Source organism: Diachasma alloeum, unplaced genomic scaffold (genome assembly GCF_001412515.2).
Source record: "Diachasma alloeum isolate Michigan unplaced genomic scaffold, Dall2.0 Dall_scaffold_00177, whole genome shotgun sequence".
Taxonomy (NCBI): domain Eukaryota; kingdom Metazoa; phylum Arthropoda; class Insecta; order Hymenoptera; family Braconidae; genus Diachasma; species Diachasma alloeum.
The window spans coordinates 656,802-681,692 of record NW_021680343.1 but is presented as its reverse complement, the minus strand read 5'-3'; the positions used below and the strand labels follow the sequence as shown (position 1 = coordinate 681,692).

At 39.5% G+C, this 24,891-nt stretch overlaps 3 protein-coding genes across 3 annotated transcripts in view; 1 reads left to right on the top strand and 2 right to left on the bottom strand.

Moving 5' to 3' along the window:
• Positions 1–18,066, top strand: part of LOC107036941 (dynein heavy chain 1, axonemal) — a 54,287-nt gene extending 36,221 nt beyond the window's left edge. Inside the window, exons 29-47 of the mRNA XM_015255212.1 lie at positions 1,834–2,042; positions 2,127–2,229; positions 3,059–3,187; positions 4,478–4,598; positions 6,305–6,696; positions 7,604–8,446; positions 9,419–9,729; positions 9,935–10,356; positions 10,440–10,633; positions 10,700–10,854; positions 10,913–11,273; positions 12,108–12,284; positions 12,356–12,607; positions 13,996–14,148; positions 14,206–14,483; positions 15,264–15,490; positions 16,224–16,405; positions 16,482–16,605; positions 17,849–18,066. Of these exons, the coding sequence (XP_015110698.1) occupies positions 1,834–2,042; positions 2,127–2,229; positions 3,059–3,187; positions 4,478–4,598; positions 6,305–6,696; positions 7,604–8,446; positions 9,419–9,729; positions 9,935–10,356; positions 10,440–10,633; positions 10,700–10,854; positions 10,913–11,273; positions 12,108–12,284; positions 12,356–12,607; positions 13,996–14,148; positions 14,206–14,483; positions 15,264–15,490; positions 16,224–16,405; positions 16,482–16,605; positions 17,849–18,066 (4,851 nt within the window). The remainder of the gene's footprint in view (positions 1–1,833; positions 2,043–2,126; positions 2,230–3,058; positions 3,188–4,477; positions 4,599–6,304; positions 6,697–7,603; positions 8,447–9,418; positions 9,730–9,934; positions 10,357–10,439; positions 10,634–10,699; positions 10,855–10,912; positions 11,274–12,107; positions 12,285–12,355; positions 12,608–13,995; positions 14,149–14,205; positions 14,484–15,263; positions 15,491–16,223; positions 16,406–16,481; positions 16,606–17,848) is intronic.
• Positions 18,067–19,791: 1,725 nt separating this feature from the next.
• Positions 19,792–21,287, bottom strand: LOC107038114 (serine--tRNA synthetase-like protein Slimp). The gene has a single exon (XM_015257023.2). The coding sequence runs from the start codon at positions 21,269–21,271 to the stop codon at positions 19,847–19,849; it is 1,425 nt and encodes a 474-aa protein (XP_015112509.1). The 5' UTR covers positions 21,272–21,287; the 3' UTR covers positions 19,792–19,846.
• On the bottom strand, positions 21,265–24,661 carry LOC107038125 (zinc finger protein 593). Its single transcript, XM_015257034.2, has 4 exons — positions 24,204–24,661; positions 23,789–24,000; positions 23,537–23,637; positions 21,265–21,516 (listed from the first exon to the last, which is right to left on the bottom strand). The coding sequence occupies exons 2-4, from the start codon at positions 23,873–23,875 to the stop codon at positions 21,279–21,281; spliced, it is 426 nt and encodes a 141-aa protein (XP_015112520.1). The 5' UTR covers positions 23,876–24,000; positions 24,204–24,661; the 3' UTR covers positions 21,265–21,278.
• Between the last annotated feature and the right edge of the window lie 230 nt (positions 24,662–24,891).

The window sequence follows — 24,891 nt, the reverse complement described above, 5'->3', positions numbered from 1 at the left end:
GGGGGGGGGGGGAGGCGCAAAAAATAATTATTATTGCCGTTGGCGGGTACTACGTGTCATTCCATTGACGTTATCTCGGCGAGGCTTGAGAATTTTCCGCTCTTCTCGTTAGTTACAATACGTGGGCTTTGAGGGCAGATGTTGAATTTCGTAGAACGAAATAGTATTCAACAAGTTGTATCTCAGAAACTACTGGACCGATGGACTTGAAACAGTCCGCAAAAGTTGAGCTCAATCATAGCTACACTGTTGAAAAAATTTAACTGAATTTTCCAGAAAATGACACTGAATTCAATTTAACGGAAAAAAGTCTATGAAACTTCAAGTTTCCCTGAAAATTCAAGGGAATTCATGATTTTTCAGTGGAAGAACCATGAACATTTAGAAATTTCCATGAATTTTCAGTGTAAACATGATAATTCAATAAGAAATTACTCTGAATTTCAAAAAATTGAAAATTCAAGGACATTTCTGCTTGAATTTTCCTAATTGCCATTAATTTTCATGGTATAATTCAACTGAAATTTTAAATTTCCCTGAATTTTCCACGAAAACCACGAATTTTCAACACTAAAATTCCCTGAAATTTCAGTGAAACCGTCACTTGTTTCATATTTCAAGACTAAAGCCTGGAAACTTCAGTGAAAATTTTTTAACAGTGTACAATGAGCCAAAATTTTAGATTTTTACATTAGAGGCTATGCCCCCACTACGCGCTCCCATAGAGCGGGAAAAAATAGGGATCAGCGGGTTTCCAATAAGATACCTCGCTCGTTGCGCCCGAATTCAATGAAATTTTCATTTTTCCTGAATGAATATCGACAAATAATCAATTTATATGTGTTCAATGTTTTGAATTTGTATCGCCCGCGTTCCCTTTTCTCTCTAAACATAACCCCGCGTGATGGAATGGCAGCTGATGTTGGGGGATTCTTAGTGGACTCGAGAATAATCACAGACGAAAAATTACGATTTTTCAATGGGAAAGGTGAAAAAAAAAATCTATGTATATTTCCATTAATTAAAAAAAGTGGTGCGATCCCCCCTTAACCCTAGTTGGTCACCATATGAGAACTTGCGACTTGGTCACCTCCGCAGGGAATCGCCGCCGTGTTATTTAGGCCCGAGCGTTGCCGAATTCACTCTATACTGGCCGGGCGCGTTTAGCGAGACTTCGGCAACGTCGCACAACGGGCAATTTCATTTAACATGAGAAAAAATTGCCCGTCTGTTAGAAATAATTTTTTTTCTTCAGGAATTGTGGATATAAATAATTTTAAAAAATATTATAATTTTCTAGACACTTGAATTGACGCATTCCAATTTTTTAGGATTTTTCCGCTCAGCTAGTCAATGGTAAGAAAAAAAAATCGACCTTCTGCGGCGTTTCCCTCATGACCAACCTAGGGTTAAGGTCATTAGACCCTCATGATCACTTCGAGAGTCAAACGTCGCAAGGGTCATAGCCTGCGAGGGTCGAAAGGGCCGCAAGGGCTTGTGACTAATAGCTGTCCCTTGCGTCCCTTGAATGTCATTCCCCCTGATCCCCCTTCTCCCCCCCGCCCCTTCCACATTACACTTGGCCGTCACCCCACATGACAAATTGTTGTTCTGCCGTCCCTGTTCCTTTTATCTTATTTCCTTCATCTCCTTTCAATGTCAAAGTTGCTCATGTCCTTAATAACATAATTCATCACCTCAAAACTCCAGGATAAATATTTTGGGGAGAAAAAAAATGAAAGAGCTATAATAATGCTCCATTATTATTCTGTTTTATCTTTTTTTTCCACTTCTTCAATCTCGAGGAAATCACGTACGTTTCCACTTTCCCAGATAAAAGATGAGTCTTATCTGGAGGACATCCATAATATCCTCAATAGTGGGGATGTGCCAAACATCTATCAAAAGGACGAACTCGAGAAGATTTATAATGATATGAGGGTCGAGGTTCAGGAGGCTGGCCTCTCTCTTAACAGAACAAATCTATTCAATGCATATTTGAAGAATGTTCGGAATAATCTGCACACCGTCGTTACGATGAGGTTCTGATATTACGTTGAAAGCTCAATTTTATGACGAAATTCCAGGCGTTTTATCGAAGTTTATTATAATTTTATTAATAACAGCCCCATTGGCGATGAATTTCGTCGGCGAATCCGGCAGTTTCCGGCATTAGTGAACTGCTGTACTATCGATTGGTTCCATCCGTGGTCGGACAAGGCATTACAAGTATGTGATTATGGGAAAATGTAATGGAGTACTTTGAAAGTATTTTGTCATTAAGGAAGTAAGGTCATGGGGAATGTCGAGAAGACAATAAACTGCCCTAGATTATTGTCAATTCGCGACGTTTCGCCAATTATTTAGGCTTCCTCAGGCGTGCCAGTTATTGAATGTTTGATAACTTAATAATGTGTCTAGAGTTCTCAACATGGAATTTTTTAGAAAATAGGGTGACTATGTACTTAGTTGTCAAGGTAATTAGTATGATCTTCTTAATTTTATTCATGATTGACTGCATGGAGAGAAATATTCAATAAAAATTACGTATCTTTTCCGTAATTCCGGAGCGAAATGTGGTTGTAGGAAATTTTACGGAACTGTCACGGAATTTTCCCGGAGTGTTCCGTAATTTTTCACAAGAGATTCAGATAAAAATTATTTTTATCTGAATCTCTTGTGGAAAATTACGATACCGTCACTTAAATTTTCTGAGTCGATTCCGTAATCGGTGAGTGAAGTGGGAGTTCCGTAATTTTTACTGAACATTTCTCTCCGTGTGATGGACCTCTGGCTGTCAGGTCGTTTGTTTTGATTGGAAATGTTTAGTTTAGTTTTGATATTCCGACTTTCATTAGCGTACGTTTGGCTAAATGGTTTTGTATTTTGTATCTGGTTGATTTCCAGAAGCCTGAGGAAGCCTAAATAATAGGAGAAACACCGCGAATTGGCAATAATCTAGAGCAGTTTATTGTTTTCTCCACATTCCCCATGACCTCACGTCCTTGATACCAACTATGGAGATGAATAATAATTTCGTTTTGTCATTCATTTGCAGAGCGTCGCCGTTCGTTTTATCGAGGAAATCCAGGACGATCATGTTACTGGCGAAATTTTTGACGCTATCGTAACTGCATGCCAATTCATGCACTCATCCACGATCGAAACAAGTCGAGAATACCTTCAGGTATTATTCTATATGAGAACAGAGGACATACAGTGGATTCTTGTGAGTTACACAGCCGCGGGGCTGTGGGGAAATCCAATTCCTAGAATTTCGCAAGCCTCTCGACCCAAGTTCAAGGACATATTATTCTCTTCCTCGTTTATTTTTCAAAAGGATTAATTGTTGTTAACAAATGGATTTGGTCTGATCAAATGTTCATTTGTTAAGGGGAGTTTTAAGGCATGGGCTATGGGAGTGAGGTTTCTCATGCATTGAAGATCGATTATAAATATCTAAAAACGAATAATTAGTGCGAAAAAATTAATTGTTTATTGTTCGTTTGCTCCGCAGTTGCTTAGAATGTTGAAAATAGTCCAGGGCCTCCAATTTTCGAGGTACGGAAGTTTTTTTTCAAAATTAAAAAAAAAATCTGTACAATAGTAATTACGAATTATTATTTTTTAATTCGATTCCGACACAGCTAATTTGTTTAATATAAATATTTGCGCTATTCATGTCAAATAGGCAGAAAAATGATCTATTCTACTATTTTACATGAATGGTGCAATTTTTTATGAAAAAAACAACAAAATTAGCTATGTAGGAGTTTAGTTTCAAAAAATTGATTCGTAATTGTTACTACACACATTTTTTTGTCAAAAATTTTGAAAAAAAGCCTCTGTAACTCAAAAATTGGAGGCCCTAGACTATTTTTAACATTTTAAGCGATTTTGGGGTAAACGACCAATAAACAATTTTTTCAATGTATGAAAAATCTCATTCCAATAGCCTGCGACTTTCAAAACTCATAGTAGTCTCCCCTTAACAGTCAACAAATGCATATTTGAGGAGCCTTGTTTGACTCGACTTCCACCTTTCAAGTGAACCATTCTTCAACTATTACCGAATATGTACACTGAGAAAAAAATATAATTCTGCCAATCAAATATTCTTCTGACAAGAATTTAAAGCCAGTTTTCGTATGGGAATTTCGGGCATTTGGTTGTCCGAAACAAATTTGATTGGCAGAATTATATATTTTTCTCAGTGTATTTGATCTTATTCAACTCTACCATTCGTTAATAGTTAACGAATCTCGTTTGGAATAAATGAATCATTCGGTGCATCTGGCGTACAAAATGAGGCGATACGGTGGCCCAGAATGAGGTTAACGCTCGAGATCCTTAAAAAGGAATTGAGGGAGAGTATTGCATCCGGCGGGAGTGGAACTAGCGGGAGTTCACTGCGTTAATTTTACCATTAATGCTTTATCGCCTCCAACCCTATCTGGAAATTCCGCTCTCTGCCTAGATACTGAATCGTCACAACTACGTAACACCTGTCTCCTATCTAGAAATGTTATCCAACTACGGGAATCTCTTGTACAAGAGGAAGAAGACCCTGACGCTGGAGATGTCTCGTTTATCCACGGGTAACCCGAAAGTATTAATGTATTGCCACTAAGCCTATCTCCAGAGAAAGGGGCTGGGGGGGGGGCAGTCGATTATAAGGGTGTGCCTACCGGAAGAAGACCTCGCAGCGCCACAGACCCTCGCTCATCCCTGTTAACAGGGTAGAGGGATTAACGTCCCGTCATCCGACCGCAAAAAATCCGTTCCATTTTTCTCTCGTAATAATGATTCAGCAGCAAAAAAAAACCATTTCCGCGAAACTTTTAGTCCAGCGAATCGAGTTCGTTGATTGCCTGGTATCATCGTCTATACATAAAATGCGTGTTTCTGCGTGCTCTTGACCCTTGAATCAATTAATGAAATCTCACATGGCGAGTAGAATTTCGATTCAGCATGCGAGTGGGCGAAAGAGACGAACGAAATGGCCTCCTGGAATTCATTGTTCTCGTATCTTTTCGGCAAAAGGGGTAAAATGGGGGAAGAATGATAAATAGAGGACGTAGGCGGACATGGAAACTTTACTTTTTTTCTGATTGATCTCAGGGCTCTCTCGTCTCAGCTCCAAATTTATTCACAAAATGAGGGGTGATTCCCTTCACGTTTCAACACTTCTAAGACTCGATGGTTGAATTCATACTAATGCAGCTTTGTGCTTTGCAATTGAGAAGTATACAACATATTTCCCAAAATTCCTAAAGAAAACAAATTATTTCAGACAGGCGAATTATTCCCCCCCCCCCAACNTATCTTTTCGGCAAAAGGGGTAAAATGGGGGAAGAATGATAAATAGAGGACGTAGGCGGACATGGAAACTTTACTTTTTTTCTGATTGATCTCAGGGCTCTCTCGTCTCAGCTCCAAATTTATTCACAAAATGAGGGGTGATTCCCTTCACGTTTCAACACTTCTAAGACTCGATGGTTGAATTCATACTAATGCAGCTTTGTGCTTTGCAATTGAGAAGTATACAACATATTTCCCAAAATTCCTAAAGAAAACAAATTATTTCAGACAGGCGAATTATTCCCCCCCCCCAACTCCCGGTCTGTGGGACCGCTATCGAAACTTTCAGTGTATAACTATTGATAAATGTAAGAAAAAAAATTCAAACTTCCAGTAGCTTCCTAGTTCATCGGGTCCAATTCATACAAAAAGTTTTTGATTTTTCTTCACCTCGATAAATCCATGAAACCACCAATGTAGTAATAAAAAAATAATAATTAGCACCAATTATTCATAATGAATGCCATGTCTTTGTTAGTTCAATAATCGCAAATTAACAGGCGAGATTTATATGAAAAAAAAAAAATTTAATTAAATATACTTATACATTTTGCTTCTTCTGTTCAATCCTTCCCCGTTTGGCCGTTCCATCATTTAACCTTTCCTTGTTTAACCTTTCCCCGTTTTAGCCCTCATTTGAACCTTCAGTTCTAAAAAGTATTGATTTACTCGCTCAAACAAACGGGAAATGTGATCTAGACGGAGTAGCGATCTGAGAGACCGCGGGGTACAGTAAACGTGCGTTTTCGGAGGGTTCGGTGAAATTGCCGGTGACGCGACGTTGCCGGAAACTCGCTAAACGCGCCCGGCCAGTGTAGAGTGAATTCGGCAACGGTTAAGCCTAAATAACGCGGCGGCGAACGCCCGCGGAGGGGACCAAGTCGCAGGATCGCGTCTGATGACCAGACTAGAGTTAAACTATGTACTCAATATTCCTGTACAGGTCTGAATAAGTTATCAGCGACAGAATCGGAAGTCAAAGAGATGCAGTTAATTCTGACCGAAATGAAACCAGAACTGGAGCAAGCCACCATTGCTACTTCAGCCATGATTGATCGCATACGTGAGGACACTATTGAAGCTGAGAAGACCAAGAGTCTCGCTGAGGAGCAACAGAAGGAGGCGGCGAAGCTGAAGCGAGAGAACGAGGCAATTCGAAATGAAGCGGATATGGAGTTAAATCAAGTGAAGCCAATGCTCCAGGCGGCTGAGGCGAGCTTGAAGGCACTGAATAAGGGAGACATTACTGAGGTCAAAGCTATGAAACGCCCTCCAGTTGGGGTTGTTCTCGTGATTGAAGCCATGTGCATCGTCAAAGATGTGAAACCGAACAAGGTGGGATACATTTCATGCGTCGTGATTCATGATTATCCGCCTCTTGAGCCAAATGTTTCGTTGATATCAAAAGCAGAACAATTATTCATGTCTGAGACTTTCAAGTTCGAACCAAATTCTTCTTTGGCAATTTTCAACTAGCGATTTTCTTGGCCCAAACAAGACTTGTTCGACAACGTGTTTGTTTTTCTCTCAGTGTACTTAAAAAATAGGCGAAACATTTTCGGTCGGAAATCCATTTCGCCTAGCTTATGCTAAATTTTGAAAAATTTCAAGTTTATCTTAGCTCGAAAAATGCGATCAAGAAGTAAATAAATGAATTAGAACAAAAATGATATTGATTTAATACATGACTAAAACATGATAATTACCCATGTAGAAACATTTCTGTCTTTAGAAGGTCTTCTAGAAATCTTGAGAAGAATCTTCGAAAGATTATGTAGAAGATCTGCTTGGTGACCCAAAAAGATTCTTCAGAAGACAAAATTTTAAGGGTCAAAATTTTCAAAGTCCAAAATTCAGGGCTTAGTAATTTGAGCGTCAAAAAAGTAAGGATCAAATGAGTAAGGATCGAAAATTAAAATTGTCTTTGGAAGATTTTGTCTTCTGAAGAATCTTTTTGGGTCACCAAGCAGATCTTCTACATAATCTTTTGAGGATTCTTCCCAAGATTTCTAGAAGACCTTCTAGAAACAGAAATTTTTCTACACGGGTACATCACGCAAAGCTTTCCTTTCCTAGTAATTCGTTAAGAATTCCACTTCGTTTTTAATACCCATGCGCGTTTCAATATAATCCATCTGGCGCAATGCTGAAGCCAAACGCGGCATCCGTCGGAAGCCAATAATGTCATTAATAATGGCCGCGAAAGCCTCAAAACTAAGATATAATCCATCTTCCCTTCCAGCTACCTGGTAAATTACCAGGCGAAAAAATTCTCGATTACTGGACACCAGGGAGTCAGATGCTCGCGGACGCCGGTCACTTCCTCCGTGAGCTCGAGAACTTTGACAAATCAAAGATCACTGAGGAAATGATAAATCGCTTGAAAGCCTACATCGAAAATCCGTCATTCCACCCGAGCAAAGTTATACAGGTCTCGAAAGCCTGTCACTCCCTTTGCCTCTGGCTCCACGCGATGTACAACTGGTACTTCGTGAATCTCAAAGTTGAGCCGAAAATGGAGGCCTTGAAAAATGCCGAAGCGAGTCTGATGGAGACTGAGCGACAGTTGAGCCTAGCAATGGAACAACTCAGAGAGGTTGAGGGTGGGATTCAGAGGCTGGAGGACATTCTTCGTATTGAGGTGGATAAGAAGACAAAGCTGGAAAACGAGGAGCAGCTGTGCGAGGAGAGAATGTCAAGGGCAGTAAGATTGATAAACGGTCTTGCTGAGGAACAGAAAAGATGGATAACTGCGATTGGAGATATACAGATTTTGTACAACAATGCTGTGGGCGATATTTTAATATCTTGCGGGGGAATTGCGTATCTCAGTCCTTTCACTGATGTCTACCGCAGGGGCTTGTTAACAGCGTGGACGACAATAATGGCCAATAAAATTCCCCTGAGTGTGAATCACACAGCTGTAGCGATTCTGGGTGATCCTGTGGAAATTCAACAGTGGCACATTAATGGACTCCCGAGAGACTCATTTTCCGTTGAAAATGTCATTCTCTCGAGGAATGCTAATCGATGGCCACTTTTCATAGATCCGCAGCGTCAAGTGAATAAGTGGATCAAAAAAACGGTTTGCATTTCTGGAATACGAAAACTCATATTTCAAGGTTGAATATCGATGGGTGTGACACGAAATAAATAAAAAGCTCCCAAGAGCTTTGTTTCTCTCATAAGAATAACATGTTTTTCCCATAAGAATCATTGCACTATTGCATGATGTGAAAATGAAAACAAAAAATTTCCGTCAAAAGTAGTTCATTTACGCAGTAATTTTCCGTGATTATCATTTTTTTAGTGTCGTAATAGGGGGAGGGGGAAATGGACTCGAATTTTCCATGAAAACGGCGTATTATTTTATGGGACAAAAGAAGGCTCTTGGAGGGTTTTTTAGAATTGAAATGGAGAGCTGAAATTTTGAGATTTTTAAAAATTTATTTCGAGTTTTTTAAGGGCGCGCCACATATCCTAACGGTCATCCTAGTTCTTGCCAAATTGTTTTTGGAAATCATTGCATTTCATAAAATTGTAATTTTTCACGTGTTTTATGCGAATAACTAACAAACTATTCAGTTCTAAGGTACATTGACAGGTATCGGTTGAAAAAAAGTTTGAAGGGCTTCATTTCAGTAGCGAAGTGGTAAAAGGAGATGAGTCAATTTTGACTATTGACCAGTTTTCCATCAATATTTCGGAATCTAAGGGAGATAGCGAAATTCTCGTAATAACCTTTGTTGTGGCACTCGATCGGCTCCACAAAAACGGTTATAACAAAAATGTCGCCATTTCCCTTAGATTCCGAGATATTGACTGAAAACTGGTCAACAGTCAAAATTGACTTATCTCCTTTTACCACTTCGCTACTGATTTTTGGCCACAAGATATCGTTGGCCAAAATTTTGGTCACATACATGCATACAAACACACACATAGAGACATGTCTCCAAAAACGTATGAGGATGATTCTAGAGGCCACAAAATGTGAAGAAATCATGAAATTCCCCATTCAATTTTCAGGGCCACTACATCATTATCACTTTTCCAGGAAAAAACAGCGGGTTTATTGATCGCACGGATAACCGATAAGGACTTGATACGCGTTGTTGAGACATGTGTGAAATTCGGACGACCCTGCTTAATCGAGAACGTGGAATGCGAATTGGAATCCACGATAGATAGTGTCTTGATGAAAAATGTGTTCTCCTATGGTGGCCAATTGTCCATAAAGATCGGGGACAATGTAGTTCCGTATAGCGATCAATTTCGGTTATATTTAACCACAAAACTACCGAATCCCCACTATCCTCCGGAAATCACAGTCAAAGTGCTGATTGTGAATTTTGCATTGACCAAAAGGTTTTCATTTCTTTGTGCTATTTATTTATTGTTTTATTAAAATAGGGTTTTGCTCCACTCAGCGAGAGTAATTACAAGAGCATTGTTTGAACAGTGAACCATTCGATCAAATACTGTCACTGGTGGTCCTTCATTTATTTTATTAATTGAAATGTCCGTTTTTTCCCAATAAACGAGAGTAATTGCAAAAACATTATTTGAACAGTGGACTATTGGATCAAATGCTGTCCCTGGCGGTTCTACAAGAGCGTCCAGAGTTGGAAGCAGTCCGAAGGGACATAATAATTTCCTGCGCTGACATGAAGCGGGACCTCAAGGAAATTGAAAATAAGATACTTGATAAACTATCGAAATCAGAAGGTTCTGCAGTCGATGATATTGACCTGATCACTACCCTCGAGGCGTCCAAACTCAAAAGTGAAGAAATCAAAGTAAAGGTCTCCTCTGCAGAGGCGACACAAGCCGACATTGACAGAACACGATCCGCATATTTGCCCGTTGCAAATCGAGCGCAAATATTATATTTCTCGATTTGCGATCTGAAAACCATCGACTTCATGTATCAATATTCTTTGGAGTGGTTCATAAATATTTATACGGATAGCATTATAAACACTGAAAAATCGAGTGAGTTGAAAAACGCTTTAGCTATGACATGAAATGTTACGAAACATCAATTCAATGACGAATTTTCATTTGAAAATTTTCAGACAACATTGACGAACGTGTTTCGACTATAAACGACTGCTTGACATTCTCAACATATTCGAATGTTTGCAGGAGCTTATTCGAGAGGCATAAGCTCCATTTTGCTTTCCTCATTTGCGTCAGAATACAAATTGATACAGATTTCATAGATAGAGATGAATGGAAACATTTCCTTTTCGGCGCGACTCCCCCGCACGTAATTAAAAACTTTGTTTGATAATTTTCTTTGAAGTTTCCACCTGACTGGATGTATTCATTGCAGCAAAGTTTAAATCCAGCAGCCGAATGGCTGCCTGAGCGGTCTTGGCTGGAGATCCAAGCATTGAAGGTGCTGAAGGAATTTAATAATTTCACGGAATTATTCCGTGGGCGCTTGGAAAATTTCAAAGCTTTGTACGACTCCAAGGAACCCGAAGTGTAAGGAATTTACTTCATCCTCTCGCTGCGGTTCCCCATGGTTTTCCTCCTGTTTCAGAGACTCGGGATTGGATAGTTTGAAGCTGGATGACTTCCAGAAATTACTCGTCATAAAATCCCTCAGGCCAGATAGACTCATCACTGCAATTCAACTTTTCGTCAATAAATACCTGGGCAGGAAGTTGATAGAACCACAAACCACTCAGTTGTCGACTGTCTACCGGGAATCCCATCCGAGAACTCCACTCGTATTCATTTTGTCGAGTGGGACGGATCCTGCTGCGGAGTTGTACACACTTGCTGAGAGTGAAGGGATGAAGAGTAGATTTTATACCATATCCCTTGGACAGGGACAAGGGCCGCGCGCTGAGTTCATATTAAAGGAATCTCTCGACGCGGGGAATTGGGTTTTTCTTCAAGTAAATGGAAATGTCCACGAAGAGGATTAGTTTCATACAAACAAATTGAAATCCGGGATTTTGCTTGGTTGTCTGGCAACTCAATGATTCCTTTAGAACACCCAAGATATTTTATAATTTCTGAAAGAATCTGACATTCTTTTTTTTAACGTTTCATTATCTGCTGCGAAATTTTGGAAAATTCCAGAAATGTCGAGAAATCAACCTAACATGTCACTGCAGTACACTGATTGAACGAATTAGTTATGGTTAACGAATGGGTTTTGGTTGGAGTTCAAGGGCTATTCGTCTCACCAAATGTTCATTCGTTAATAGTTAACCTTGTGTGACTTGACTTTCGCCATTCAAGTGAACCATTCGTTAACTATTAACGAATATTCATTTGGTCATATTCAACTCTACCATTCGTTAATAGTTAACGAATCTCGTTAAATCGAGAAAATCCTTTGGTTCTACAAAACGATTCGAAAAAACTTTTAAATTTTGTAGAAAATTCTCTGATTTTCTGGAAAATTCTAGGGAATTCGCGGATTTTCTAAATTTTCTTTTGTTCCAATTGAGCAATTTAATTCCAAATTCTGCTTGATCCGAGAAGTCAACTAAATTTGAGTATTTTCCAAAGAAATTCTCGTGTGTTCTAGAAAAGTCGAAAATATTGAGGTGTTTACTTTCAATTGCAGGAATTCTCAAAAATCCTGGTATTCAATTTTCTCTTATTCTGCCCGAGCGAAGCCGGGCCGACAGCTAGTAATAGTATAAACCCCATCGAAATCCGTCCGTTAATTTATCGATTCGATGAAAGATGTAAATCACATGTCTTGTGAAATTCCCCAGAATTGTCATCTCGCTCCCAGCTGGCTGCCACACCTGGATGGACTCATCGAATCATTCCCTGATAATATCCACAATGATTTCCGTTTATACTTGACGAGCACTCCAACTATCAATTTCCCCCCTACCATATTGGAGAACGCCATGAAGTTGACAGTTGAACCGCCCAGAGGCATCAAAGTAAACAATTTCTGATTGAATCTCGTGTTAATCGGGACAATAATCAATAATCCCGTAATTATTGACTCCAGGCAAACATGTATCGGGTTTACACAACTCAGATACCTCTACTGCATGATTTATTCACATCGGAGGGTGTTAAGGTGAACGAATTTAAATCACTGCTGTACTCCCTCTGTCTATTCCACTCGATTCTCCTGGAAAGACGGAAGTACGGCTCATTGGGCTTCAACATCCCTTACGAATTTTCTGACGGTGATCTCGCCATATGCATCTCCCAGCTCCAAATGTTCATCAGGGAATATACCGAAATCCCCTTTGAGGTAGTATTGCTTCCAAACGGAAGCATTGTAATCGTTGAAATTTAAGTTTGGGATTTTTCGTGTTATATCGACCCATTATGATCCAAAAAGTTCGGAAATGCCATTCTTAAACCGTGTCCGTATGTATGTGCATACGTATGTAAGCAAATTTTTCGCCAATGAATCGTAGGTATTATTGAGCCCTATCAATCGCCATTAATCAAAATTTAATTCATTCATAAATTTTCAAAGAGCATTTTTAACAAAGATTAAGAAATAAGTCCGATAGAGAGGAAATAGTGAATGGATAATTTATCGTGATAACTAACGATCTGACAGCCATTTACTACTGTGACAAATGACGACCTCACAGCCATTAGATACATCAAATTATTAATTTACAATTTCCTCCCTATTACGTTTATTTCCCAATATTATTAAAAAAAGCTCTTTGAAAATGTTCGGCGTTTTTCAACGTTTTTTTTTATTGTACAATCATAATTTTTGGAGACTCCAGGGCTATGTAAAACTGGATAGCAATTGAAGATCATTTCAGATTATCAAAATAAAAAAAACAGTCCACCTGGGCCTTAAATAGTATTTTTCATCACGCTGTGACGAAAAGTGAACTTTTCGGCACGCTCCGCGTGCCTAAAAGTCCAATTTCCGCCACATTGTGATGAAAAATATTGTTCGTAACTCGTGAAAAAATGTTTTTTAGCTCGTGGGATTATATCACTCGCCTCCGGCTCGTGATATAAACCTCCCACTCGCCAAAAAACACTTTTTTGCACTCGTTACGAAATATACTATTCCATTACATGTACAGTGGTGAGTCCCTAACATTTCGGTTCTCTAACATTTCAGTCGGAAAAGTTGACTCCCCCCACCATCGACAACGTAAATGTGTGTCCCTCTGCGCGACGGGACTGCGCAGTAAAATTACTCTCGGCATGCGAGAGTGAAACAGATAGATTCCCTCTCTCTGTTTATCTCTTTCCCAGCTCCGCCCCCAACGGAAGAGTAGGGGCTTCCCGAACATTTAATTCTTTGAATTCTGGCCCCCGAGGCTGAAATGTTGGAGAGTATCCACTGTAAAACGTACATGTCCGCAACAAAATGTAAATTTAATAATTCCTATCGGTACTATTCTCGTCCCTCCGTTAAATTTAAACTCCATTTTTCATCTTCTTTTTTAATTATTTTTTTTTTAATTTTTAACGGAATTTATTGCGAGAAAATTACAAACAACAAAAAACACATTTTCTTACAATAGGCCATCGCCCGAGGGCCTTCAGCCAAGTGTTTTCATAAGTACATAGTATACAGTAATAATTTGTTGGTGTAAATAGAGTATAATGAGGTGAAGATGGTACATTGAATGCCTTCTTTTTTATTAACGTTGAAAGGTGCTCATATACACCGCTGGGCACGTGAACTATGGAGGAAGAATTACTGACGACTGGGACAGGCGGTGTGTTCTCACACTCCTCCAGGACTTTTATAATTCACAAGTCCTGAAAGACGATCACATATTCGATCCGAAAGGGTTATACCGACAGGTATTATCGAATAGAAGATTAACATTATCATGATTACGTAATACTCCCTGTTCGCAGGTGTCGACTGCTACCCCAGCATCGTGTACTTACGAGAGCTACCTAAGTGCAATAACGCGATTACCCCTCAATGATAAGCCAGAGATATTCGGATTACATTATAATGCGGAGTTGAGTTATGCAACGTCGGAAGCTTACTATTGCACTACCAATCTCGCTGCACTTCAGCCACGAACCACTCAGCGATCAACAGGTGGCGAAGCCACAATTCGCGTAATCGCAGAAAATCTTCTAGTCAAAGTACCCGGATTATTCGATGTGCAGATGATTCAGGAGCGGTGAGTTGGCATTAAATGTATTCTATCAGTTGTTGAAATTTAGTAGTGAACGGGTAGAACGTCGCTATTTAAAAAATTTTATTAACCCGTCAGCACTCGCGCCATTTCACCGAGAACCTTTACTCGCGCCGAGAGAGAATCTCTCGAGTCAGACAGAGAGGTCTGAGCTACACTGAGAGAAAAACAAACACGTTGTCAAACAAGTCTTGTTTGGGCCAACAAAAGCGCTAGTTGAAAATTGAGTTGATAGTTGAGGCAATCAAAAAGTTTCAGTCGAAAATTTCATTTTTTCGACTGTCACATTCTCCGCCCCCCTTTCCCCTCTGTGACCGTCACAATTTTTCAAGAAAACATTTCGTCGTATTCTTCAAGTTCATATTTTCTTCATCAATTTTTATTTGAATTCATTGCGCATTAGCCTACCGTGCATTTTAAAATAAAAACATAAAACCAAAATCATCAACTATTAATTTTACTCATCAGTGATGACCATTATACATTTATATATATGGTTTGAGAACAATTTGTTTACAAATTATTAGTGACCAACATTTACAGTTAGAAAATACGTGCGTTACAAATTTTCTTCATACGACGCGATCGAAAAAATTACGGTCATTTTGCATCTCGAGTTATGAGATAGGTTTCTTATACAAAAACGTTAAAGTCTTCGTATAAGAAAAATCTCGGTTATATAATGGAATTATAAACAATTGCATTATCCAATTGTCTCCGTCTATTCCTGTGCGCCTCATGTCTTTGTTCTGATGAATTATTTAGCCACCCAGTGCTTTACGGAGAATCCCTCAACACAGTCTTACAATTGGAGGCAAAACGTTACAATGCCCTTTTGAAAATTGTCTCCAACTCATTGAGTCAATTATTAGCAGCACTGAAGGGTGAAATTGTAATGAACGAGATGCTGGAAACAATGGCGAGCAATCTGAACATGAATAATGTGCCTGAACTGTGGAAGTCACGAGGATACCCTTCACTGAAACCTCTGGGTAAATTATTCCTCGTTATTGTCTCCCAAACTTGCATTAAATTTCATTCAGGTATATGACAGATTCTCCCGAATATCGTCCTAAATTTCAAATTTTAGGTGCACAGAGAGCAGTATTCAATAAAAATTACGTATCTTTTCTGTAATTCCGGAGCGAAATGTGATTGTAGGGAATTTTACGTAACTGTCACGGAATTTTCCCAGAGCGTTCCGTAATTTTTACCTGAATCTCCTGTGAAAAATTATGATACGGTCATTTCTCTCCGTGTGAGTGCGTGATAAAATATGTTCTTTCGAAGTAAAGAAATTTATTTTCTATTCGATGTGGTGGAACAATAAATTTACGCATAGTTTCAAGGGAAAAGTCGATTTTAAGGGTCAAGAGGTTCTTTAGAAATTTCGAGAAAATTCAGGGAGTTTCTAGGAAATTCGAGAAGGAAAGGCCATGGGCGTACCCACGTATAATTACAGGTGTATCAAGGATACAGCCGCCTGCAATTTTTCTTATGTTCTTGGCAGCGATATTTGCATTTGCTTCATTCTGTTTTAGTGTGTGTAGCCATGTTTAAATTACTTATAGTAATTCCATGCTTATTTCTTTCGCCATTTTCTGGTTCCTGCTTTACGACCTATGTCGTTGTTTACTTTGTGCAATTTAATGTACAGTTAATAAACTTTAACCAATCAATCAATCAATCATCAACTTTTCGTGAATTGTTATATTTCATTCAAAGGAGCGTGGATGTTGGACCTGAACGAGCGAATTGAATTCATGAGAAATTGGAGTGACAGGGGAATTCCGTCGTCATTCTGGATCTCCGGATTTTTCTTCCCCCAGGCGTTATTTACAGGAACATTACAGAATTTCGCTCGAAAGCACTCGTTGCCCATAGACACTATTGAATTTTCTTATCAAGTACAGGATTTATTCAAGCAAGACACACAATGTACAAATTCTCCAGCGATTGACAATTGTTGTGTAAATTTTGTAGATCTTCGAAAGTTTGCCTCATACCCGTGCAGATGATGGCTGCTGTTTGTACGGGCTGTTTCTCGAGGGCTGCCGATGGGACGGCAATACGCTTGAAGAGTCTAATGCCAAAGTACTCCATTCAGGTATTATCAATGAGAAAAATGGAATTATTCCATGAAATCAATGAAATTATTATTCATCTCCACACTGAGAGAATAACAAACACGTTCTCAAACAAGTCTTGTTTGGGCCAACAAAATCGCTAGTTGAAAATTGCCAAAAAAGAATTTGTTTCGAATTTGAAAGTCTCAAACATGAATAATTGTTCTGCTTTCAACAGCAACGAAATATTTGGCTCAAGAGGCGGATAATTCACACCAGACGGTGCCTTTTCAGGATGAAAATATCTCATGTAGAGGAAAATTCATCAACAAATATTTTATCCCTAAGTTACAAGATTGCTATCATATCATTATTATTGTTTCATTGAAGGGTTCATTTGTTGTCTGTGATTATTAGACAGCCGAAACGAAAAACTACTATCCCTTGTTTCGCATAAAACAAAGATTTTTCGGGAGCAAAATACGTATGGGAGTATCGAATAACGAAGGAGTAGTGCTAGAAATTACATTTCTTGCGTGTACACTGTACAGAGAATGCAATTTTTTTTCAACTACTAAATCTAGTCTTGTTGGCACAGAAAAAACTTTTTTGGATAATTTTCAAAAAATGGATTCTTGCCACAAGTAAGACTTGTTTGAGAACTTTGGCGTTTTTCTCTCAGTGTACAGTTAATATTAAGGAACTAGGGTCATGAGAAATGTGGAGAAAACAATAAACTGCACTAGATTATTGTCAATTTGCAACGTTTCATTTATAATTTCAGCTCCCTCAGGCGTCTTGACAATTGAGTACATAGTCATATCATTCTCTGAAATATTCCATGTTGGGAACTCTAAACACATTATTAAGTTTATAAAAGATTAAAAAATCTGGCACGCAACACTCTGAGTGTCTGAACGTCGCGAATTGACAATAATCTAGCGCAGTTTATTGTTTTCCCCTCATTTTCCATGACTTTCTTATTATTCAGTACGATTTCTGTAGCGAAGCGGTAAACCGGTTTAAATCGATTTAGACTATTGGTCAGTTTTTAACGAATATCTCGGAATCTAAGGAAGATAGTTATGTTTTTGTAATGACCTTTTTTGTAGCTCTTAATTCGCTCTACAAAAAATGTTATAATGACAATTTCGCCATTTCTCTTAGATTCGGAGATATTCCTCGAAAACTCAGCGAAGAGCTAAGTCGACTTGACCCGGTTTACCGCTTCGCTACTGATTTGTTGAAATAATACGCTCTCATTTGTTCGTCTTTTCATTTCAGAAATGAAACCTATATTTTTGAAACCAGAACAAATACGAAAATCTCCACCCAAGGGCGTTTATAATTGTCCCGTCTACAAAACACTTACACGCTCCGGCACTCTGAGTACTACAGGTCACTCCACGAACTTTGTCCTTTGCATGGAAATTCCCAGTTCGAGGGTAGAAACACATTGGATTAAAAGGGGAGTGGCTATGATATGTGCTTTGGATTACTGAACTTACTCTCCATGATTTTTAATTTTTTTGGTTTCCTTCCAATCTTGGCAATGCATGCTTCACTATTTTCGGTGGGTTTGCCAATTAACCATTAATTGTGTTCGTAGAAATGTATTGTTTGTAGCTGAGTAAATGGGCTTCAATTATTGTCCAAATCATTCGTAGCGTATTCTATACAGTATTATTTACTCTGCAGAAAATATTTTCAACCTTTTCTATTCATGAACTTCAGAGATACACTTCATCGCAGAATAAAAATGAAACCGACTATGATACTCCAATAATTCCAGAGGTTTCCTATTTTCATTCACGTCAAACGATATTTATTTTGCAGAGAAAACTTTCAACATGTTGACTCGTTATATCCAATTAAAAAATAAACCTACGCAGCCTGAGATACAGAGATCCCCTGAAGGCAAACAGAAATTTCCATCGATTATATTATTGAAAGGAAATTCCGGTTTTCGTGGCGCCGCATTTTGGAAAAAATTCTATTTCTAATTATTCTGGAGATATCACACTCATAAAGCCCGAAATTGCCATTTTCTTTCGCTCCAGCACGAAAACCGGAATGCTGCCCAGAAAATTCATGGAAAAAAAGACTAGGAAAAATTTTTTTCAGTCAAAAACACATTCAACTAAGGCAGTATCACTCTTGTGACCCTCGCGACTCCTTTTTTGTGACTCATTTTGATCCTAGTGACTCCTTTTTTTAACCCTCCCTTGTAATCCTTTCGATTGACCCTCCCCTTTAGCTCTTTCTCTGCGCGAAAACGGATGAAGGTGGAATTTTGTAAATATTTTGCCCGTATTCCTCACCCAAAATACTACAGGAATCAAGTGTCAGCCTACAACGCCGCGGAAACCGGAATTCTGCCTTATTGAAACATTATAGTCATAATTGTGTAAAAAGTTCTCTTACATAGAGTATTATCCAGTTAAAAAAAAATGAAGATCAGTGCCGGTCGCTCGCTTCGCTCGCTCTCGGGTTGGCTGCGACCGGTAGGGGTGGGTTGAAGTGGGTGTGGCCCATTACAGTCCGAACCAATAACTTCGCGAGCAATTCCATTTTTCTTCAGTACGGAAAGAAATAATTCTTGAATTTTCACATGGAGAAAATATATCATTTATTAGAAAACATTTCAATATTTTATTTATTGATCAAATAACTATAACCGCTAACAAATAACAAATAACCGCTGAGCCAACGGCTTCCAGAATTCCAGAATTTTCACGTCACATCAAAATTCATCCATTGTGAGAAAAAAACTTTGAATCGCAACGTTTCGCACGGAGGGAGGACCTCATTCATAAAAAAATGCCAACTTTCGATGTTATTCCACGTGTTCATTGTAGAAAAGTGAAAAACGCTGAGATGATCGTTTTCATAATCTAATCAGGTTCAGGTTCCATAAGAATACGTCTATTGAAAAAAAATCAAATCGCATTGTTTGTTCGAGAGAAATCGCAGCGCAAAATTTGGTCACAAACGAATGCACACATGTACATCCACACATACATGCAGGTCTCTGAAAAATGTCAGAAGTGGTTCCAAAGGTCACAAAACATGGAGAACTGATGAAATTTCCACATTTTCTGTGTCATGACAATAACTTCCTCCCTTCGTATCGGGAAGTTACTATTAAATTACTATTAAATTAAATACTATTAAATAGCTTAATGTGTGAGAGAGGAAAATTGAATAATCAACCACAATAATTTTGAGGGAATATTTTTAATGACCAGTCATATTTACAATCAATCCAACAAAAACTGAATATTAAACACTTCCAACAGGCATAAACTCCCTGACCCCCTCAGGCACCTCGAACCTCTCAGCATTCTCCTCCAACAGACAAGCCAATACCTTATTGACATTCATAATCGTCCCTGAAATGATAGCAGGATGGCCTCTGCCTGTCGGGGTTTGATAGGCAATCAGCAATCGCTTTGACAAATAATCCCCGTACATAGAAACATGCCCAACTTCCACGTAATCAGCGTAGTAATTGGACCAAAGTTCAAATGCCACTCTTGAACACTCAGCAATCTCCAACTTTCCAGCAGATCGCAGAACTACTCTGTAATGAACTCCAAGGCCGTCATAAATCTTGGAAATAGCGTCAACAAGCTTCTGAAACTCCTCTTCATACTCCTGACTGTCAGCCTCTCGCACCATTGTCATACAGTGAACGGCGGAGGTCTGGCAGACACCAAAGAGCCCCAGATCCATTGGCTTTTCCACTGCGGGCGTGTAGCTGCGGCCAGTGGCAAAATACCTCAGTGGAAAGTGCTTTGGGTTCACTAATTGCTTGGTGTGCATCGCCAGAAATGATATCAAACTCGCTCCACCAATCAGGTGAAGCCTGTTAACTGACTTTTCATCGATCCCTTCGTTTTTCAGAATAAACGTCGAGAATGGGTCCTCATGGTCCATTCCCGCAGCCTCTACTAATAAGCTCCTGGCAAAATCTGTTCCAGCAACTCTCAGAATTCCCTCACTATTCAATATTTTACTCGCATAAGTTTGCACAGCCACTTCGAAGAGAGCCGCTTCATCGCACAGGTAGAAATGGAAGGGGTTGAGGTATTCCAGTAATCCCAGGGATTTTCCGATTTCCACGTGATTCTGTGGTGCACCATCAACTGGTTTTTGAATGTTCTTTGAACCCACTGTTTTTAACACCAGCTCTGAGGACTCGGGGGTCTTCTCATGAAGCTCGTTGGGCAGTTGCAGCACTCGAGGAATAACAGTTTCCTCCAAATCCCAGAGGATTTCCTTGATTAATCGCAGTTCCTGTCTGAGCACTTTGCCCTGTGTCATCAGGCCATTCAGTTCTCTCTCCTCATCTGACCCTGGAAGTTTGAGTTTTGATAATTTTTTTATCCTGTGGGCTACTGAGGATCGTCTGTCCTCTACTGTCTTTCTGTCGGCTTCGATCGTCTGGTAGAAATCCCAAGTGGATTTGATTTCTTCGGCGTTGACGTTGATCCCTCGGAGGCGCAAGTTTCGCTGGAGCTTATCGACTTGGCTGAATGTTTTGGTGTAGTCGAGGTAGGGGGTCAGGTATGAGAAAGTCTCCGAGGCCTTCCTACCGGGGATGTAGAGGGCCGATGTGTACTTTCGGTTTGGGAGGAATTTGGGAAAGTTCGGGGGATTTGGGGAGAAGAGTTTGAAATTCTTCGGGGAGAATTTTGGGAGCATCTTGGAGTTAGTCTGATGGTGTGGTTTTCTGGGCTTTTGATGGCGGCTCGACGGCCATTCGGGGGAAGGTGTCAGGGGGGAGGGTTTCTATCTTTCGTTTTTTGGAGGGGACCCAGGCGCCGTGCCCTGCAGCACGCTCGGACTCTTCTATCGTGTACGGCTCGTCCTCGAGGGCTTTCATACGACGTTTGTGGACTTTTGTGGTGAAATGGTCTTCTAAGGCTCTTTCGTTGATGAAATACCTCCTGGGGCGAGAAATTGATAGAGAATAGTTGTGAGACGATGTCTTGTGGGTCGTTGGATGACGTTTTGTGGCGGGAATTGGGGAGTGACTAATCTTATGTGGGACAGGTCGGGCCAACTCAACCGACTTGATTTTTTTTGGTTTGTAAACATTAATCGGCATGTACAAGATCAAGTGCCACGTACAGGTGGACGTCCACGTGATAAAGGCCCGCTTTGTCAGTTTTAATGTCTGGGATATTCACGTTTATGTCTCCACAACTCCTGTTTAAAACAATGTTAATTTTTTTATCTCCTCCCGCGACGTCAGTTGTTACGCCATAGAGGTCATTTAGGCTTAAGGATATCCAAGTATCTTTTGGTACAGACCACACTAGATTCAAACATTTTCAATTATCAAATTGTCATTAAATCGCGTGATCATCAAAGTGATTGAGAAAAATTTGAAAAAATCATGAATGTTCAACGTCATTCAAATTACATTTTGCACAGAATTATTGTTGTCTTTAACATTCGTTGTTTAAAAATCAATAATTGAAATAATTTTCAATTAACAAATTTTCATTAAATCGCGTGATCATCAAATTGCGTGAGAAAAATTTGGAAAAATCATGAATATTCAGCGTCATTCAAATTACATTTTGCACAGAATTATTGTTTTCTTTAACATTCGTTGTTTATAAATAAATAATTTAACTTGTTCAAACTTTGAGAAGAATATTTTTTTTCGGTATGAAATCGAATAAATGATTTTTATGATGAAAAATTTTTTGTGTGTAAATTATTTACAGAAAATCGTAATTTTCGAAAAGTGCAATTTTTTAATTATTTATCAATCTTCCTCCAAATATAAACTCCCTCATTTTTTTTTTCAAGATTTTTAAAATGTTTCTCACGGTTCAATATCGAGATTCAAATTTAACCTGCAAAGTTTAAGTAATAACATCATTGTAAAATGTTCGGATACTTGAGGTCAAGTGGGGCTCAAATGAAACGTCTGCTGTTTGTCTGCAAAAGTAGAGGAGCATTTCACTGGAGGAAAGATAGCCAAAGTACTTGGATGTCCTTGAAATTTGCGGAATGTTACCAGTAAGGTCGGAGTATACACGACTCCATATCGACAAAGTGGGTCCTTTTCACGTGGGCGAATACAAATGGAGAATTTCTTTGAATTTACTCAACACTCACGATAATAACAAAAATTTTCAGAAAGCAAACTTACGAATGAATAGGCGAATTGGAGTAAATAAAAAACGATTCATCTAGACTTTTCATGTACTTTCCGAATAAAAATATTCCAATGTCACAGAATTTTTTCAAATTAAATTTTCAAACAAGTGTCAATAAAACATTAATGGATTTTTTATTTATTATGAGGGATTTAGTCGATATTTACGAGCAAGTGGCTAAATAAAAGAATTCCACGATAACTTTCTAAAATCATCCAATTGTGGAATAAAATTACTCCTGACATAAATGTATTCCCAGGATTTATTTCGTAAACAGGACTTTGTGCAACAAGAGATGTAAATGCCTCACATGCCCTGACATTTTCCCCTATATAGAGCCACATCGATTTTTATTTCAATTAATTTCACACTACCCTAATGCGGATTTTTAAACGCAAATCAAAAATTTGAAGTGATGATAATTTTGCATTTTTCACCAATAAACTAAAAAAATTTTGCATCTTTACATTCAACCGGGGCTAAAAATGTCGAAATTAAGCGCTAACAGTGCTTCAAGTCCAAAGCACATTGATTTTCATTATATCACCTCCTGGAAATTAATGTGCTTCGATGACTTTCGTCAAAAAAATTATTAAATTATTAACAATTATTAATTATTAAGTATTTAATTTTTGTTCAAAAATTTGGAAAATCAGCAACATTCTATTACCCCTCAAGTCAAGGAAGCTCCAGATAAAATGAACCACAGTTCACTGTTCACTGGACAAAACGAACACCTCCAGCGATATATAACACATTCTCACTACCTTTTAGGTTAAAACCATGTACTCACGCGCAATGAATGCAGTAGTACTGAGCAGAGCCAGGCTTATCAAAGTCAATCTCCTGATTCAGCAGCTTCCTGGCGTTGTCGTCCTTGAGATCCTCATCAATCTGAAAATCGAGACTTCATTACTCCAAACGACCAGTAAAAAGGCCGTTCCGCAGACAAATAAATACGACCTTTGAGGGGTGATTTGACCCACGTGGTTCCCACGTGAGCCCTCACCACTCAAAAACCCCAGAGCCCCACTAAAAACAGTACCTCGTCAAGATCCTTGGTCTTCCTCTTCGTCTTGGCCCCTTTTTTCATTCCATTACTCTGGACATTCTTCTTCCTTTTGTACACCATTTCGTCCCCAAACAAATCCTCTGGAAAAAATTATCCCCTGACTCTGACTCGATAGAGTAATTGATCCAGCGGCATTCCCTCCGCCATCTCCCGTTGGAGCCGCCAACCTCCGCCGCAAAACTCGGCTGGAAAATAGGCAGCGATTCGACAAGTTGATACGGTGCAAAGTGTATACACCCGCGTGAATAATCGCGGGATGCAGGGGGGCGCGTACCCAAGGAGTTCCGCGAGCGGTCCAGTTATTGACCCCAAAAGGCCCCCAAAAAACCGAAAAAGTCAGCCGCAATCAATAAATAACCCCCGAACAAACACTAAAATCCCAAATTACCGATTGAAAAATAGTTGGCCAGACTGTAGACAAGCAACACCGAGGAACACGGCGTATATCGTTCCGGTTGGTCAGTAAAATCCCACACCAAAGAGACCTCCCCAGTGTTTTCCGACGACGAAAAATCCTGAAACCGTTGGACCGGTGGCTGTTGCAGCCCGTCAACGATCGCCGATCGACGTTCGAGGATTGCCAGTGAAATTGAGTGAGTTGGAGAGACAAAATCCGCGGGAATTCGCGAGTTCGTAGGGCTCACCGAGTGCTCCGTCTCTGTCAGACGTTCGATTGAGTCCCCCCCGAGTCTTCCAAATCGTCCTAAACCCTTGAAACGAGTGATCAACCCGATAAGAGCCCTCTGGACCCTCCGGGAGCCCTCGAAATTCGGTAGTAGATCCTGCAAAACCCATTCATCATGAAGAAGAGACTGAAAACCCTCCGGAAACCCAAGAACTCTCGATCCAAAAATTGAGAAAAAAAAAATCGTCACCCCAAATTAACCGAGAGGAACCTCTCACACCCCTTGGCCATCCTCTCGCCCAAAAATCCCTCGAAATATCCTCACATGTACACCCCAATCACCCCTCCCCCTCCCAAGATGTCACCACTGGTGTTCCCGTAGTGCCCCGACCCCTGGCGTGTGAATCCCCCGACAATTCAAACCATCACCTTCCATTTTGAACGTAAAAAT